General features: G+C 42.9%; 1 protein-coding gene across 3 annotated transcripts; it reads left to right on the forward strand.

Annotated features, from left to right (window-relative positions):
- Nucleotides 1-607: 607 nt before the first annotated feature.
- Nucleotides 608-10,073, forward strand: NGDN (neuroguidin). Of its 3 annotated transcripts, XM_054448904.2 has the most exons (13): nt 608-716; nt 845-1,011; nt 1,216-1,842; nt 2,144-2,203; nt 3,014-3,085; nt 7,072-7,209; nt 7,459-7,543; nt 7,627-7,679; nt 7,928-8,051; nt 8,141-8,309; nt 9,100-9,256; nt 9,403-9,460; nt 9,907-10,073. In XM_054448904.2, exons 3-13 carry the CDS (start codon nt 1,831-1,833, stop codon nt 9,924-9,926), a joined length of 948 nt encoding a protein of 315 aa, XP_054304879.1. In that variant the 5' UTR covers nt 608-716; nt 845-1,011; nt 1,216-1,830; the 3' UTR covers nt 9,927-10,073. The 3 variants fall into 3 exon arrangements, with proteins under 3 accessions (XP_054304879.1, XP_054304878.1, XP_054304882.1); XM_054448903.2 differs by lacking the exon at nt 608-716 and having other exon boundaries at nt 908-1,011; nt 1,196-1,842; XM_054448907.2 differs by lacking the exons at nt 608-716; nt 845-1,011; nt 1,216-1,842; nt 2,144-2,203; nt 3,014-3,085 and adding an exon at nt 3,160-3,251.
- Nucleotides 10,074-15,915: the final 5,842 nt, after the last annotated feature.

Raw genomic sequence — 15,915 nt, forward strand, 5'->3', positions numbered from 1 at the left:
CAGTATGAGACTCCGTCTCAAAAAAAAAAAAAAAAAAAGGCCTGGCGCGGTGGCTTACGCCTGTAATCCCAGCACTTTGGGAGGCTGAGGCGGGCGGATCACGAGGTCAGGAGATCTAGACCATCCTGGCTAAAATGGTGAAACCCCATATCTACTAAAAAAAAAAAAAAAAAAAAATCAGCCGGGTGTGGTGGCACGCGCCTGTAGTCCCAGCTACTCCGGAGGGCGAGACAAGAGAATCGCTTGAACCCGGGAGGCAGAGGTTGCAGTGAGCCGAGATCGCTCCACTGCACTCCAGCTTGGGCGACAGAGCAAGACTCGGTCTCAAAAAAACCCCAAAATACGGCAGTGCAATTTGTTTTCTCATTGATATCATAAAGAATATGAACAAACTAAATTTCAAGTTCCCTGAAAAGGAAAAGTTTATTGCTGATCTAATTAGACAGGTCCGAAAATTTATGTAGAAATAGAAACTTTTCATAATACAAATCTTGATAAAACATTACAAAAGCTACTGGATAATTGACTAAGTATGCTGCAACAGCATCCTGAGCTTCCACAGTGGGCCTGAAGCAGCAACAGCATCCTAAGCTTCCACAGTGGGCCTGAAGCAGCAAATAAATGTTAGAGGAGTGGGGACTGAACACCCTCCTGCCTTCTTGAATCCAGCAAGATCTAGATACCAGGATTTTCTTACCCCAGCTGCCCAGATACAGGTGTTATTCTTAATTCCAAAAGACAGCTTCAAGTCAGGAAGATCTGATTTCTAGACCCAGCTATGCTGGACGGTTGTGAACAAAAATTGTACACTATCATTCACCCTTTCGGTGCTTTATTTCCTAAGGCATGTGATGGGAACAATGAGTATCCGTCCAACCTACTTCACCAGCCTGTGAAAAACCAGAGTGAGCGAACACATCTGAAAGCACTGGGTAATGATGAGGCAGGTTATACTGAAACATGCACTGCCAGAGTTTGAACCAAGTTCTGCTGAAGACCTGTGTGACCGGGGTAAGTCATGTAAATACGAACGGTTCCCCAACTTGTAAAACGTATTCTTTTCATGTCCCCAAACTGGTAGGAGCGAAGAGTGTCGAGGCGTTATTGGAGCCGTTTCTCAGCGCTCCACGGTGCACACCAAGAGGGCAGGTGTCCTCGCAGTCGGTTTCTAAACTCTGGCTCTGGGCTTCTCTAGCCCCGCTCTCTTATTTACAGATGAAGAAGGCTCAGAGACCGAGTGACTTGTCCACGGTCACACAAGGAGTACTGTTACAGAATCGATTCCAGGGCCACCGGTTCTGTGAGGCATTTGGCGCGGTGGCCGTTGGATGAGCATCCAGCAATGGCGGCTCCGCAATGTCGACACCGCAAAGAGAAGCCGAGGCTTGTCACCTAGCGGCCGGTTCAGGCACTACAAGAAAAGTGCCTTGAAAAAAGACTCTGGGCTCTGCGGCAGACGGGAGCCAATACGCGCTAAGTTCGCTCTGCTAATTCCTTTTTTCTATTGGTCCTTCCAACTGTCAATCAATTATTTGCCTGTCTCTTATTGGTTTGCCGTCAATCAATTTACTCAGTCTACCAATCACACGCTCTTTGCCAAGTGCTTTTTTTTCGTCCTGACATCTCTTTCTGAGTCTGACGAATTTAGCCAGTTCCTTTATTCCATTGGCCAGATCAGACTCCTCCTCTCGTTTATCCTGTTGGGGGCGGAAGTGAGAGAGCCCTTATTCGTATTGGCTTAGATTTGCAAGCGGCAGTTGTCTATCAAATCTATCAAGACGCCCTTAGCGCTCAGGAAGTACCAAACCGGAAGGGGTGGGCTTTGCGAAGATGGCGGCGCTGGTGAGTTCGGTGTTTTCTTCCTCGCGTAGCTATTGTGGAGTTTTCCTTTGCCTTCAGCGGCTGGAGGCAAACTGTTGGTACCAGGGAAGGGTGGTGATGAAAGTTGCTTCAGGAAGGCGGCCTCCCTAGAGTCCAGTAACCCAAGGGGCTGGCTTTAAGGCGAGTCTGTGAACCCGAGTGTGAAGGCCCCGAGTCTGGGGTATCTGACGGAGAGAGGGCAGTTTCCCACCCTAGACGTTCCGCTTTCTTATAATCCTGAGGAAAGAATGACTTTTCTTTACGCTTCCTCTCCCTTCTGTAGGGGGTGCTGGAGTCAGACCTGCCAAGTGCCGTGACACTTCTGAAAAATCTCCAGGAGCAAGTGAGTAGTGTCGCCTCTGGAATAAATTAGTCACGGATTGGCTTTGACTTTATGTACTTCACCTCAAAACTTTGGTGATTGAGATACATGAATGCTTCCAAAAACCTTAAGAGTAAAATGATGTAATGAAAACCTTTTCACGCCAGAATTCTAAGTAATTGATTCTGCACCCAAGGGAATACAAGAAACTCCAAAAAGAAATTATCTGATTAGTTTTCCTTTATTCATATAGCTAAGGAAACCAATGCTTGGAATGGTAACTTGATTTGCCCGTTGGGTGCCCAGGTAATACACACTTATATACAGATGCTTCTCGACTTAACGATGGAGGTTAGGCCTGATAAACCCACTGTAATACGAAAACCTCATAAGTCAAAATTTAGGCTTGATGCCGCTGCCCAGCATCACGAGAAAAGGACGGTTTCTACCGAATGCATATTGCTTTTACACCCTCATAAAGTGGAAATTAAGTCATAAGTCGGGGAGTTATGTAGTTCTATGCATTGTAAGTTCAGCCAGTACGAACAGAATTACAGTTCTTCAGTCACTACTCTCCCAGTCCTTTTCTCCTCCCTGTGGTTCAGTAAAAGATGGTCTCTTCTTTAAGAAGTGGAAAGTTGTTTTTTTTTTTTTTAAACTTTTTGAAGAACCATCTCTCCTATGCTTTCCCAGAAGTGAGAAGATAGTACTATACTTTAGACAGTGTTTCAGATAATTTTTAGGTGGCATTGTTTAGCTTTTGCCCTTCACAGTTTGCAGACATGATTTGATATATAGTCTAGTCACTTGTTTTATTTGGGCTAATTTCAGGTGATGGCTGTAACTGCACAAGTGCAATCACTGACACAAAAAGTTCAAGCTGGTGCCTATCCTACAGAAAAGGTAAGATGTACTCAAACAGTAAGCATCCCCTGACTTAATGTTCTCAGTAGTTCTTTCATTGTATGTTTATTGTGTCTTATATATCCTAAGTGCTCGAACTTCAAACATAAATATGATCCAGTTTCTGTGCTGAAGTCTAGAGGGAAGACAAAGCAAAGCAACAGATGTAAGTATTAATAGTAGCAGTCACATTACAGAGTTATGAGTCGCCAGCCAAAGAGAGGGATTAATTAACTGCCAGAAAAGCAGAGGATTCAGGACAGGCTTCCCAGAGGAGGTGATAGGATTTTGAGGAATAAACAGGAGGGACAGAAAGAAGGAACATGCGCGAAGGCACAAAGGCCTGAAAGTATGGTGATAAGGGAAAGGAGGAAGTCATTTTTGTGATAGGATGTACTTTCTGTGTTATGTGTGGTGGGGGTAGGAAATAAGACTGGAAAAGTAGTCACTCTGAAGATTACTGTAGGCCAACTGAGGAGTTACTTTCAGATTTCATCTAATCTAAGACACTTATTAATTGGGACATATCACTTATTGTATATATTAAGAAAAAAAGTGACAGGCTGGGCATGGTGGCTCATGCCTGTAATTCCAGCACTTCAGTAGGCTGAGGCTGGAGGATCGCTTGAGCTCAGGAGTTCGGGACCCACCTGGGTAACATAATGAGACCCTGTCTCTACAAAAGTTAAAAATTAGCCGGGCATGATGGCATGTGCCTGTAGTCCCAGCCACTCGGGAGGCTGAGGCCAGAGGATTGCTTAAGCCTGGGAGGTTGAGGCTGCAGTAAGCTGTGATTGTGCCACTGCATTCAGCCTGGGTGACAGAGCAAGATCCAGCCTCAAAAAAAAAAAATTGCTTATGACATAATACCAAGATGCCAGTGACTGAAACATGCATCCTGATTTCAGAGATGTTAAATATGAAAACGATGTGCATCTTAAAATTGAAATATGCGCCTGTAATCCCAACACTTTGGGAGGCCAAAGTGGGAGGATTACTTGAGCCCATGGGTTTGAGACCAGCCTGGGCAATGTGGTGAGACCTGTCTCTATAAAAAAAAAATTAGCTGGGCGCAGTGGTTCGTGCCCATAGTCCCAGCTACTCAGGAGGCTGAGGTGAATGGATCGGTTGAACCCAGGAGGTCGAGGCTGCCATGAGCCATGGTTGCACCATTGCACTGCAGCCTGGGCAACAGAGTGAGACTGTCTTTTAAAAAAAAAAAAAAAAAGGCCAGGCTAAGAAAAAAAGGTAGCTCACACCTATAATTCCAGCACTTTGGGAGATTGTGGCGGATGGATCACCTGAGGTCAGGAGTTCAAGACCAGCCTGGCCAACATGGCAAAACCCCATCTTTACTAAAAATACAAAAATTAGCCGGGCATGGTGGCGTCTGTCTGTCTGTAATCCCAGTTACTCGGGAGGCTGAGGCAGGAGAATTGTTTGAACGCAGGAGGCAGAGGTTGCAGTGAGCTGAGATCACGCCACTGCGCTCCAGCCTGGGCAGCAGAGCCAAGACTCCATCTGAAAAAAAACAAGAACAATTGAAATATTGTAGTTTTCAAATTAAGGTCTGGTAGAACCTTCTCAGGGATTACTGGTTGGGGGCAATGTGGAAGAACAACTCTGGACCTCTCATCCCTACTTAACTGGAAAACTCTGGTATTATCTGTTTTTATATATTGAGCTTTTGTCCTAAGATATTTAAGCCAAATATTCTGTGGATAAATACAAGTATGAAAATCATTGTAATAGTCACTGAAGGAGTTTTAAGCACAGGAGTTACAGCAGATTTGTGCTTACAGAAAGATAACTAAAAACAGCATTCAAAATATATTCCCTTCTTGTCTTTATCATTCACTTATGTTCTTATTGTCCATTTTTATTTTAAAAAAATTTAAATCTTTGTTTTTCTCTCATATGCTTGTAGCTCAGTTTGAATTTGACAATGCCCAAGCACATCGGAAGAGCCTGCTTCTCAAATTCTTACCTGTTTTTTTCCTGGGTACCATGCTTTTTTGTTTTGTTTTGTTTCGTTGAGATGGAGTCTCCCTCTTGCCCAGGCTGGAGTGCAGTGGCACGATCCTGGCTCACTGCAGCCTCTGCCTCCTGGGTTCAAGTGATTCTCCTGCCTCAGCCTCCCGAGTAGCTGGGATTACAGGCGCCCGCCACCACTCCTGGCTAATTTTGTATTTTTAGTAAAGACGAGGTTTTACCATGTTAGCCAGGCTGGTCTCGAACTCCTGACCTCAGGTGATCCACCCACCTCAGCATTCCAAAGTGCTGGGATTACAGGTGTGAGCCACCACGCCAGGCCTTGGGTACCATGCCTTGAACCATTTCAGTGCCTTTTGGAGATGGATGAGTTGCCAGCATCCTTCTTAGATCACTATATATTTGTTTGTTTATTGAACAAATACATATTAACTTATCTTTTTGACCAAAGACTTTTACTAGGTGCTTTATAGGTTGCAAAGTACTTTCACATTATCTTATTTGAGCCTCATAATTATTCTTTGTGGCAGGGAGGAAATATTGTACGTATTTTACTGATAAGACTGAGGTTGGTCTGACGTGGTGGGTCACGGCTGTAATCCCAATGCTTTGGGAGGCTGAGGCAAGCGGATCACGAGGTCAGGAGTTCGAGACCAGCCTGGCCAACATGGTGAAACCCCGTCTCTACTAAAAATACAAAAAATTAGCCGGGCGTGGTGGGAGGCACCTGTAGTCCCAGCTACTTGGGATGGTGAGGCAGAAGAATCACTTGAACCCAGGAGGCGGAGGTTGCAATGAGCCGAGACAGTGCCACTGCACTCCAGCCTGGGCGACAGAGTGAGACTCCATCTCAAAAAAAAAAAAAAAAAAAGACTGAGGTCACAAGGTTAAGTGACTTACTCAGTATTTGACTACCAAATACCTAATTCAGAACTTAAACTCAGTTTGTGGACTCTAAATCCTTTGCTCTCCTTCTGTACCACAGTAGTGTTGATCTCAAGAGCTTAGCATGTTGGCTTAAAGACATCCAGGGATTAGATGTTGGAGTCAGATTGAGTTTGAATCTTAGCTCTACTTGTATTACTGTGTTATCTTGGCCAAAGTATTTAACCTCTCTGAAATAGGTTTTCTCAGGGCTGTGAAGTTTGGAAGATACATAAAAGCCCAAAGAAAAAAATGAAAAATCAGTATAATCACCACTCTGAGATAACCACTGTGGTACATTTTTTTGAGATTTTTAAAATTATAAGAATAATATATGCAACGCTTTTTCACAGTCTAAAGTACACCATTTCTTCCTTTTCCTCGTCTCACCCTAGGGGTAGCAGTTACTTGTGTGTTGTCTTGTAGACATTTTTCTATTTTTTTATGTGTATAAAATGTATTCATCATATCCCCCCCTTCACACACACACTTTCACAATTGAAGTCATATTACACATTCTACAACTTGTGGTGACATGGATTTAATTCGATGTCATTATATATAAATCATTGTTTTTACCTGTATCATATAATTCCATTGTATGGGGGGAAATTGGTAATTACTTTGATTAAATTAATTTAAAACTTGGCAGTGTGTGGAGACATTTTTGATTGTTACAGCTTGGAGGGGCCATCCATGGGAAGAGGCCAAGGATGCTGCTGGAAACCTACAATGCCCAGGACAGCCCTCAACAAAAAATGTTCTGGCTTGAAATGTCAATAGCTCTGAGATTGAGAAACCCTGTTATAGTCTTTTTTGGGGGGATAGTTTATTGATTTTCCTCTTCTCATTGTCTTCTATTAATTCTCTGAGCGTTGTTTCTCTTGTATTAGCATAACTTTCTCGTTGGCCATCTTAGGCATAGCTACTTCTTGAGACTACTCCAGATACCTAATATGAACTGATTGGGAAAATCTTGAACTTGGAAAAACATCCTGTTTACCCTAGGCTTTCATCTGGTTCTTTGGCTAAAACCAAATCTGCTTCTCTTTCTGTTTTGTTCAACTCAGGGTCTCAGCTTCCTGGAAGTGAAAGACCAGCTGCTGCTCATGTACCTTATGGATTTGACCCACCTCATTCTGGACAAAGCCTCAGGAGGATCTCTTCAGGGACATGATGCAGTTTTGAGACTGGTGGAGATTCGCACGGTATGAAACATTTGGCTTCTTGGAGTTTTAGGTTTCTAAATCTTGAGCTCCAAGGCTATCACACAGTAGCTCTCATTTAAGTGAGTCTTCTCATGTTTAAAGAAATCAAATGAGAAAAGGTATTTTTCTGTTCATTTGCTCTACTTTGTACATATTTTAGGTGCCTTATGTGGCACCTTAATATAGGGACTCTGGTGTGTGCTTCATTTTGGGAAGGAAATATAATCCTAATTAACTACCATGTTGTAGGTTTTGGAAAAGCTTCGTCCCTTGGACCAAAAGCTGAAGTATCAAATTGACAAGCTGATCAAGACTGCAGTGACAGGCAGCCTTAGTAAGTGAGGAGACCATCATGAAGTTGTGGGGACCATCAGAAAGTTCCAAATTTTGTAAAATTCCTTGGGTTATTTATTTCAGGTGAGAATGATCCACTTCGTTTTAAGCCTCATCCCAGCAATATGATGAGCAAGGTAAGGGGTTGTATTATTCTCCTGATTTTTTTCTGAGACATCTATACCTAGATGAGCCTCTTGGTGATCCTGGATCCCCTGGGATTCTCTTAGGACTTGATTTTCCAACTTGTGTGTTAGAGTGCTGAGTATGAGATTCCCTTTTCTCCCTTTTTATATTCCCACCTCCCCAGGGTACTCCAGCTTTGGGTTTTCTTCTCACTTATCTCATGAATGCTTCCTAAATTTGCAGACATTTTCTTTTGTAGTTGAGCTCTGAGGATGAGGAGGAAGAAGAAGCAGAAGATGGCCAGTCTGAGGCTTCAGGGAAGAAATCTGTGAAGGGAATGTCCAAGAAATATGTTCCTCCACGCTTGGTTCCAGTACATTATGGTATGAACTTTGGCTGCTGCTTCCTCAGCGTGAACTGTTTCTCTTCTTTTCTCTGTTCTTGGATAACCCTGCTTATTTTCATCATGTAGATGAAACAGAAGCTGAGCGGGAGAAGAAGCGTCTAGAACGAGCCAAGAGACGGGCATTGAGCAGCTCTGTCATTCGTGAACTTAAGGAGCAGTACTCAGATGCTCCAGAGGAAATCCGTGATGCTCGGCATCCCCATGTTACCCGCCAGAGTCAGGAGGACCAACACAGGTCTGAGCCCTTGCATTAGAAATTATTCCTACACTCTAGAGTCCTGTCCTCATGCTTTAGACTAATGTGACTAAGTTTGGTACCAAGAGAATTAATGTTATATAGAAAATGGAGTGAAAACTTTGGGATGATAGTTTCTAAGAATCAGGAGTTTGGAGTACAGGATAGGAACTAGGAAAATTTTTACCCCAACTGTTTAGTTCAAAGCAAAGGCAGTACATTGCAATTCGACATGAGATTTGAGGGAAAAAAAGCAGTACAAAGAGGAATATATGCAGTTCCACATAGTACAACTTTAAAATTCTGTGTTTCACTGTCACAGCTCTCACTTTTGTGCAGAAGGCAATAAAGGTAGGTTTTTATAGTGACATTGTGAGTGCTAGATAAGTTCAGGGAAGGAAAGTAGAAAAGCAGTGTAATTGAATACAGACTCATCAACTTTGCTCAGGTGCAGTCTTTGCAGTTGATAGATTTGCATGAAAGGACACATTTAGGGAAACCTGCTTATAGAGCTGAAATAAAAAATTTTGGTATAATATTTTGAATAATATTATGGATAGGCTATGGATTCATATCTAGCATGAGGGAAGTTCTAGCACAGAGCACATTTCATTGAGGAAGCTCAGTATTGAGCATTCAATATGTCCTTACTAAATACTACGTTGATCTGCTGTGAAACTTCTTGAGAACTCCCTGAACAAGAGATGAGTAAATACTTGGGCCCAGGTTCTGGGCTGGAGCTTTCCATCTCCATGGTCTGAGCCTGCTGGAAACTGTCTTTCTCTGGCAGGATTAACTATGAGGAGAGCATGATGGTGCGTTTGAGCGTCAGTAAGCGAGAGAAAGGACGGCGAAAACGAGCAAATGTCATGAGCTCACAACTTCATTCCCTTACGCACTTCAGTGACATCAGTGCTTTGACAGGGGGAACTGCTCATCTTGATGAGGTGAGGTTGAGATATGGTTGTAGTAGGATGTGACTTTCATGCTTTCAGCAAAATGTATGTGGGGCTTATTACCATGAGGAACTTGGGAAGGGATGCTGGCTCTCAGAACCACAGTGCCATTCCATCACTTCTCCATCTGTCTTCAGGATCAGAATCCTATTAAGAAGCGGAAGAAGATACCTCAGAAAGGTCGGAAGAAAAAAGGTCAGTGAACTGCTAGGACTTAGGTGATCAGGTGCAAGGTAGGGAGTACAAATTGAGACTCTTTGGATTTGCTATTCTGGGTCTCACTAAGCCCTGTAGTATCTCTTCCATACTGGGCAATAATCTCCTTAGGTGGGCTTTTATTTTTTACTTTCCTGAGCTGGAAATCAGCATCATTCACAAAGTGAATCTCTGGATTCTACCTCTAAGGTCCCACAGCTCCTGTTCAGGCTTCCCTAAATAGAACTGATAAAGTGTCACTTGAAGGAACCATTATCCCATTTCAATTTTATTCCTACTTCTCGTCTTTTGTCCTGGGAAGATATTCAGAGTACTGCCTAGGAGACCCCACCCCTGTGAGCCCTTCCCTCTAGATGTCCTATTTTCCTGTCCCTTTAGCTTTTCCAACTGTCCTTTGCCTCATTCTTGGTTTCCCTTCCTTTCAGGTTTTCGGAGGCGGCGGTGATTATGGGTGTACATATTTGTATATTTTTTGTCACCCTGAAATACTTCTAATTTCAATGTATATAGATGGTTTTCCCTGGAATTCACTAATTGTTTGCTTTGGACATGTGGAAAGAGCCTTACTAATAAAATTGATTTTACTTATGAATTAAAGCCCCTTTTTGCACATGTATTGTACGACTGGAGTTGTTGGGTTTGGGATATTTTTGGTGAGTGGTTGGTGAAAAGGGAAATTTTTTTTGGAAGTGCAAAACATTTGTATTGTTTTCTTTGATAATATATTTTTCCCAAAAACTAAAAATTGGTTATGTCACAAAAAATATTGAGAGACGAGGGTGGTATAATCAACTCTTTCAACCCATATTGCCTCAACTTCCTGTATGATTTGTTATAATACAATACATACAGATTGAGATATTAATACATGAATTTTAGGTTTTATTAGTGTTATCTGGGCTGGCCACCAGGTGGCATAAGTGGTTCAAGAAACTTGAGCTTGGCTGTAATCAAAAGCAAGATAGAACCTTTCCACATCAGCAAGATTATTCTTGTCTCCACTTCTCTGAATGTTTTTCATTTCTTTCTGAAATAGCATGAACATAGGCTGATCTTTGGTCAGTTACTGAGGGAGTTTGTAGAAAATAGTAGAGTGAGTAAGAAGGCTAGAGTGAAGAGTCAGTATAGTCTTGTGTTTTTCAGTCTCTGACCCCCGCTTCAACTGAGGGTGGTTTTACCAGAGTCAGTAAAGGCCATCCCTTCTATAAAGAGCTGGCAAAAAAAAAAAAAAAAATGCCAGCAGACAAGCAGAACATTCCTAGCTTAACAGCCAAACAAATGAAAATCCCACAGAAATAATTAGCCAAACTCAAGCCAGGAGACTGGTGGGTGTTATACATCTGAGATCTTGTATTCTAACGAGAGAATAACCTCTGTTGGTGAGATATCCCACAGGCCTTAGATAATACAGAAAGTGAAAAAAGGGATAAAAAAAGATAGAAGTTGGGTCTGTAGAATTAATTCATTGGAGTTTTTAAAAAAGGCTTTGGGTCTCATGAACATCTGATTTAGTGTCTAGTATTGCTGGGTTATATCGATAGACAAATTAATTTGGGTTATATGACTAAAACCTTGTTGATTCTGAATTTCTGAATTTGGATTTGTACTATTCAGCCTGATTGGGGCAGGGGTCTTTCACTTAGCTGCCGCTTGGTAGAAAGTAGTTAGGAGACTGGACTTATGGCTGTCTTCTGCTAATTCTGTGATCTTGGGCAAATCACTTAATATCCCTGGCCTTTAATTTTCCTCAGCTAAGAAATGAATGTATTAGACTTCATCTCTGAGATTCCCTTCAAGTCAAAGAGCCTAGAGCTTTTGTGGATGGCACCAAGATGGGCTTATGTCTGGGGCTGCTAACTTTTAGTCCCTGATAGATCTGAGAGAGTCTCACATGCCCTGGGCTCTCATACTTCTGTTTCCTCAAGGGAATCTAAACAAAGAGCCACAAGAACAGATTTTGAGACTTTTTTTCCTTTATGGCTGAACTAACTAGATGAGTGATTCAGTTCAAAAATACTTTAGTTAAAACCACTTGATTTGCTTGTTAGGACCACTATATTTGTTTCTAATTTATTAAGATTTGTGGATTATGGGAACTTCCAGAGGAAGGGAAGTGCTCTTTAAAAAAAAAAAAAAAAATAGGTACTACCTTCTGGCCAGGTGTGGTGGCTCATATCTATAATCCAGGCACTTTGGGAGGCTGGGTCAGGAGGATTGTTTGAGGCCAGGAGCTCAAGACCAGCGTGTTTAACACAACAGGACCCTGTCTCTAAAAAAAAATGAAAAATAAAAAAATTAGGCAGGTGTGGTGGTGTGCGTCTGTAGTCCCAGCTGCTTGGAAGACTGAGGTAGGGGTATTGCCTAAGCCCTGGAGTTTGAGCTTGCTGTGAGCTATGATCTTACCACTGCATTCCAGACTGAATGATAGTAAGACCCATCAAAAAAAAAAAAAAAAAAAAAAAAAATTCCTGTGCTATAGGGTGAGCTAAGTGCTTTATACTTAATCCTTATAAAATTTTTTTTTTTTTTTTGAGATGGAGTCTCGCTCTGTTGCCCAGGCTGGAGTGCAGTGGTGCCATCTCCGCTGACTGCAACCTCTGCCTCCTGGGTTCAAGCGATTCTCCTGTCTCAGCCTCCTGAGTAGCTGGGACTATAGCCGCGTGCCACCATACCCGGCTAATTTTTTGTATTTTTAGTAGAGATGGGGTTTCATTGTGTTAGCCGGGATAGTCTCAATCTCCTGACCTCGTGATCCACCCGCCTCGGCATCCCAAAGTGCTGGGATTACAGGTATGAGCCACCACGCCTGGCAATCCTTATAAAATTTATGACATCTCCATTTTACTAGTGAGGGAGCTTAGACACTTAAGGCAAACAATTTTTCCTAAGTTGGAGAACCAGTGCTTGGGGAACACTGAGGATGGAGGACTTCCAGTGTCCTGTGGTTCATGAAAATCTTCAGGATTAAAAAATCTTTTTTTTATTTGTAGGTGGTTTATAATCTAGCTCCACCACCTTACTGCCCCATTTCTGTTAGAGGCCTCGTCTTCAAAGAAATAGTAAGTACCACAATTCTGGTCTCTTTGTGGTATACCAGTGAACACAGCAGACAAAATCCCTGCCTTTGTGGACCTTATATTAATTCAATCAAGTCTTTAATCCCAGGACATTTTGTTTTCCCTGGCTTTTAGGCATTATTTGAAAGAAGTTTCTGGTAAAAAGTTGAACTATTTCTGAGAATATTTGTACCAGAGCCATCAAACACTGTTTAGAGTGTATTGTTTGATGGAGTATTACATGGATTCTCAATATGTAAAACAAGCATAAGTGGGGTTACTTTGATTGAAGTGGGGATTAGGGGTCCTGAAGTTCCATGTTCTTATGACCCCCTTTCCCCAAGATTCCTGAGGAGCCCTCAAGGAACCTTTAGAATTCCTTAGAATATAGTTTGAGAAAAACCGTTAGGGTAGTAGAACGAGGGAACTAAGAATTAGAATTTTAGGATTTCGTTATGGCTGTTCTGGTCACTTTTTTTCTTTCCCTTATTCCTACTCATAGATTCAGTTCTCTGATTATTCAGACCATATAAATATCAGATTTCCTCAGTGTATTGCTGACAACAGATCATTTCTGGTGTTCACTGAGTAATAGCTGTCATTAATGCACACATGAGCACCTTACCTGTTTGGTTTTATCATGTGATGGTTTTGTCATGTGATAGCTTTATTCTGTAGAAGTAATTTACATCTCCGCCTTATTCTTTTCATCTTAGGGGACAGGGAAGAGAGTTTGACCAAGGCCTGTCTTTGCCTTAAAATCATTGTTTTGTTAGGATTTTATGAAGGCTTGGGGAAATGTCTATTGGGAATTCACAACTGTCTTCATAGATACCTTATTAGGAAAAATGTGTTTTGTTTGCAGGGGAGATTATTAGTGTGTCAATTTTCAGCACCATGGAGAGTTCAAACGCTCCTCATTCCTTCGGTTGGTGAATAGGACATAGCTAAACCATAGAGCTGCATGTTGTAGACCTGCCCTTTTCCAGAGCCCAGTTTGTCCAGTCTCCAGTTCTGATTGGTACAGATTGGATGAGAGTCAAACACACCCCTGAGTGTCCCCCATCCTCCCTGGAATCTTTTAGGTCTATAAATCCCAGATTCATGCCAAGGATTTGGCTAACTTGATGGAGGTATGTGAGTAGAATCCTGCCTCCTGCTCCATTGGTAACATCATTTATATTATGATATATTATGATACATGAAATTTTTACCAGCCCTTAAGAAAAACTCTGTTCCCTACTCATCTTTGCTTAGAGAACCTTGAGGGGACTTAAAGTTGCTTTTTCATTCCTTGGGCCTCGTTTTCTGCCTCTGCATGAGGAAAGGCATCAATGCTCTGGCTCTTTGCCCAGTCTTGCTTTTGTGTTTCTTTGATCTCATTGTTCAGAGGGTCTCAGAGAAGCCCCAAGAGCCATGCCTTTGCATGTTTAAGCTATTGATGCCTTTGAAATAACAGAGCGTCACTGTGTAAGAAGTGTATTAAAGGTCTATCTTGAACAAATTCGGGTCAATAGGTGGCAGTAGTCACCGAGTCCTGAGGCCTTGACACCCCTAAACACAAACACATTTGATGGCCATTATATTTAAGGAAGGATGTGAGAAAGGAGGTCACATTGAGATTAAAATGGGGAGAAAAGCAGTCCTTTTTGGTGGAATCCAGGAAATGCTGAAATGTGCTGGATTACATCTGTGGGAGTGTTGTGTGGGGTGTAGGGGAAGATTGCTGTCAGCTAGTGAAGGGCACTGATTGGAAACAGCAGAGCCTCAGGATTGGGGGAACAGATTCATTCATCTAAGATGTAGGTGCTAAGGTTTCCAGCTAGAGTAAGCATGTGTTAAATGAGGACCAGCACTGAAAGGATAGAGTGGGGTTGGAGTGAGTAGAGATACAAGTAGGGGAAGGAGGGGCAGAACTGTGTGAAGGGACCGTGGAAAGGGTGGGCTGTGAAGGGGAGGACTACGGTTAGAGGGGGAGGGGGAGGCTGCTGCAATACTGAGCCTATCTAATGGGGGAGGGGAGAGGGAGATATTGGTGTGTGCTGCAGCTGCATTACTTCCCCTCCCCCATACTTCCCAAGAAGCCAGAGCAGTGCTGGCAAATCTGTCTTCATGTATTTATTATTATTAAAAATGTGACAGATCCTTCCTCCCTGGAAGCACAACAAATACTACTGATCACATTTCTCTCTCCCCTCCCTCTGCAGAGCTTTTGCATTCTCTCTTTCATTCCACCCTGTCCTCCCCCACTTGGTCTGTTTGGTGGGGGGAACCCTTCCCTTCTTTCCTTCTTAGAGCTTGGTGGCTCCCTGGGGGTTTCTAATGGTGGTTGGGAGTTTTGAGGCAGTGCTGGGAGGAAGCAGCTGAGTGAGGGGCATTCATGGCCCCAGGGAGGCAGCTGTATTCTCTTATATCCAGTGGGGAAAGGAAATCACTTGGAAATAAAGATAAAAATCCTTTCTTCAGGTAATGAAATAAGCAGGTGCTCACATTCCTTTCAGTACCTGGTGTTCCTCCCTCTTCATATTCTTCTCTTTTCTACTGCCTGAATTCTGAAGGGGAAACCCCCTTGTAATGGAAAAAGCCAGGAGTTCTCTGTCTTCCTTCCCTTACCTTAAGTCCCTGTCTTCCCAGGAAAGCCATATACAATTTATTCTTCTAGCCTGCATGTTGTGTAACCAAGAGATTTGAAGGGCAAAAGCCATGGCTTCTTCCTCCCCACCTGCACCCCAGACTCCCATGCCTAGGCGGGGACCTCTTTTGTTGCAGCCTGTAGCCCTTCACCATACCCATAGGTGGTGCTGCTGTTGCTCTGCAGGCAGGGCCCTCCCCGCCAACATCATTCCTCCCCACCCTTTCGCCCTCCCCCTTTCCCCAGCCCTCTACTGCCTGATTGTTATTCCACCAACGTCTCCTCTACTGTTCCCTTCCTCAAATTAATTTTGTGGCTCTCTTTTTTCCGCAGTGCCATCTTCTTCCCCTCCCCCAGCTCCAGCTCTCTTGCTTTCTGTCTCTCTCTTTCTCTCTGTCTGCAGGATCTCCATCTCACTTCCCTATCTGAAATCTACACTCTTCCCTACTTCCTTTCTTTTTCATTATCTGTTCTACCCCTGACATCTTACAGATGACTCTTCCAATGAAATGGGGCTGTAGATGAGAGTGGCTTAGAAGAGAACAGGGTGAGGAGAACTGAGGGGTCAGTACTGAAGAGTAGGTGGGAGAATGACGAGGCTCTACAGGGGAAACATGATGGGAGAGAAGATATCCTTTGCTGTCCGCATCTATTCAGTTCCTGGATTTGGATAAGGAGAGTTCACTTGGCAAGGGATCGATCCTGTGTTATCTGAATCTGCAGATTTGGGTTCTACATGCTGGGAA

Source organism: Pongo pygmaeus, chromosome 15, assembly GCF_028885625.2.
Source record: "Pongo pygmaeus isolate AG05252 chromosome 15, NHGRI_mPonPyg2-v2.0_pri, whole genome shotgun sequence".
Lineage (NCBI taxonomy): Eukaryota > Metazoa > Chordata > Mammalia > Primates > Hominidae > Pongo > Pongo pygmaeus.

Bases quoted from the DNA above. Each gene is read 5' to 3' on its own strand.
- NGDN (XM_054448904.2), top strand. The intron at 7,210-7,458 runs GTATGAAACATT...ACCATGTTGTAG, and splicing joins GACTGGTGGAGATTCGCACG to GTTTTGGAAAAGCTTCGTCC. The intron at 9,257-9,402 runs GTGAGGTTGAGA...ATCTGTCTTCAG, and splicing joins GAACTGCTCATCTTGATGAG to GATCAGAATCCTATTAAGAA.